The 1,439-nt window shown below is 30.4% G+C and overlaps 1 protein-coding gene across 1 annotated transcript in view; it reads right to left on the bottom strand.

Annotated features, from left to right (window-relative positions):
• Window positions 1–876: 876 nt before the first annotated feature.
• The window catches only part of LOC106881115 (interleukin 17-like protein), a 30,014-nt gene continuing 29,451 nt past the window's right edge, over window positions 877–1,439 (bottom strand). The window contains exon 3 of the mRNA XM_014931356.1: window positions 877–1,386. Within this exon, the coding sequence (XP_014786842.1) occupies window positions 877–1,386 (510 nt within the window). The remainder of the gene's footprint in view (window positions 1,387–1,439) is intronic.

Raw genomic sequence — 1,439 nt, 5'->3', positions numbered from 1 at the left:
TATACATATATATATATACATATATATATATATATATATATATATACACATATATATATATATGTGAATCTAAATATATGTATATATATATATATATACATGATAATATAAATAATATATAAATATATGCATATATCCATACATATATGTACATACCTCCATATATATATGTATATATACATGCATATATGGGTACAGGACATCAAAAAAACGTTGAAGGCAATGAGAAACGAGAACATAAAAACAAAACACCGAAAACAAACTTTATATATATATATATACATGTATATATTTATATATACATATATATATATATGTGTATGTATGTATGTATATAAGTATGTATGTATGTATGTATGTATGTATGTATGTATGTATGTATGTATGCATGTATGTATGTACGTATACATATACAAATATATATATACTAGAATATGATAAAATATATAGAAAGGACGGAGTGTGCATATATGCATACGTACTCACAGACACACGTTCCCACTCCCTTGGCCGTATGAACGTTACCCTCGAATTCGCGAATTCATGCGTAATTTCGATTAGATTCATATCGGTTCATGAGCTTTATATACATATGATATAATTGATTATTGAAATTCCCAAGGTAGTAAGATAAATTACACACAGATGAATATAAATTCATAAATAGAAGAAGGCAAAAAAAAAGAAAGTAAATATAATAATAATAATAATAATAATAATAATAATAATAATAATAATAATAATAATAATAAATATGATAATAAACAAACTATAATAATAACTACACGGTGGTTAACTTGTTTCATGATATTATGAATACACGCACTGAACAATTTGACAGTTGTTCGTGTTTTAAGTCTTATAGTCGCCTCCATTTCAATCAGCAATGAAATAAACCCTCTGTGCACACACACAGGCTGTGGCTACATCAATCACATGTGGTTCATACACATACAATCCATCAATGCATTCACCTGTACGTTTCAAGACACTCATTTTAGTGTATACAGTCGTACATTGCTGGTTGGTACTCGTAGACTCTAAACACTTTCTACACCGACATACAGCTTCGCTACGTGATGGAGGGAAAACTGTTGAATCATGAGTAATATTCAGGTACCAAGGACAGGTGGAACGTTCACGGATGATATCACTAGACACAGGCGGTGTTGGGCAGCTTTTATCACCATCGGTCAGTGTTGTCTGGTTCCTTTCGGCTGGAGCCATTTCAGCTGGTAGAATAAATTGATTGCCAATGGCTGCCTTGGACAAGCTCTCGTAGCGGACTTTTAAGTCTGTTGGTATTTTACATCGGGTTGGAATTGATGCCGAAGATACAATCAAGATGAAGTTTAAGAAGAGAAATATTACAACTTGAGAGAGACCCTGTAATAAAATAAGAAATAATTTCATTAAGCTTTCTACGTTAATTTTAATAC

Source organism: Octopus bimaculoides, chromosome 1 (genome assembly GCF_001194135.2).
Source record: "Octopus bimaculoides isolate UCB-OBI-ISO-001 chromosome 1, ASM119413v2, whole genome shotgun sequence".
NCBI lineage: Eukaryota > Metazoa > Mollusca > Cephalopoda > Octopoda > Octopodidae > Octopus > Octopus bimaculoides.
Note: the sequence above shows the minus strand (reverse complement) of the source record. Positions and strands in the feature narration are given on the sequence as shown.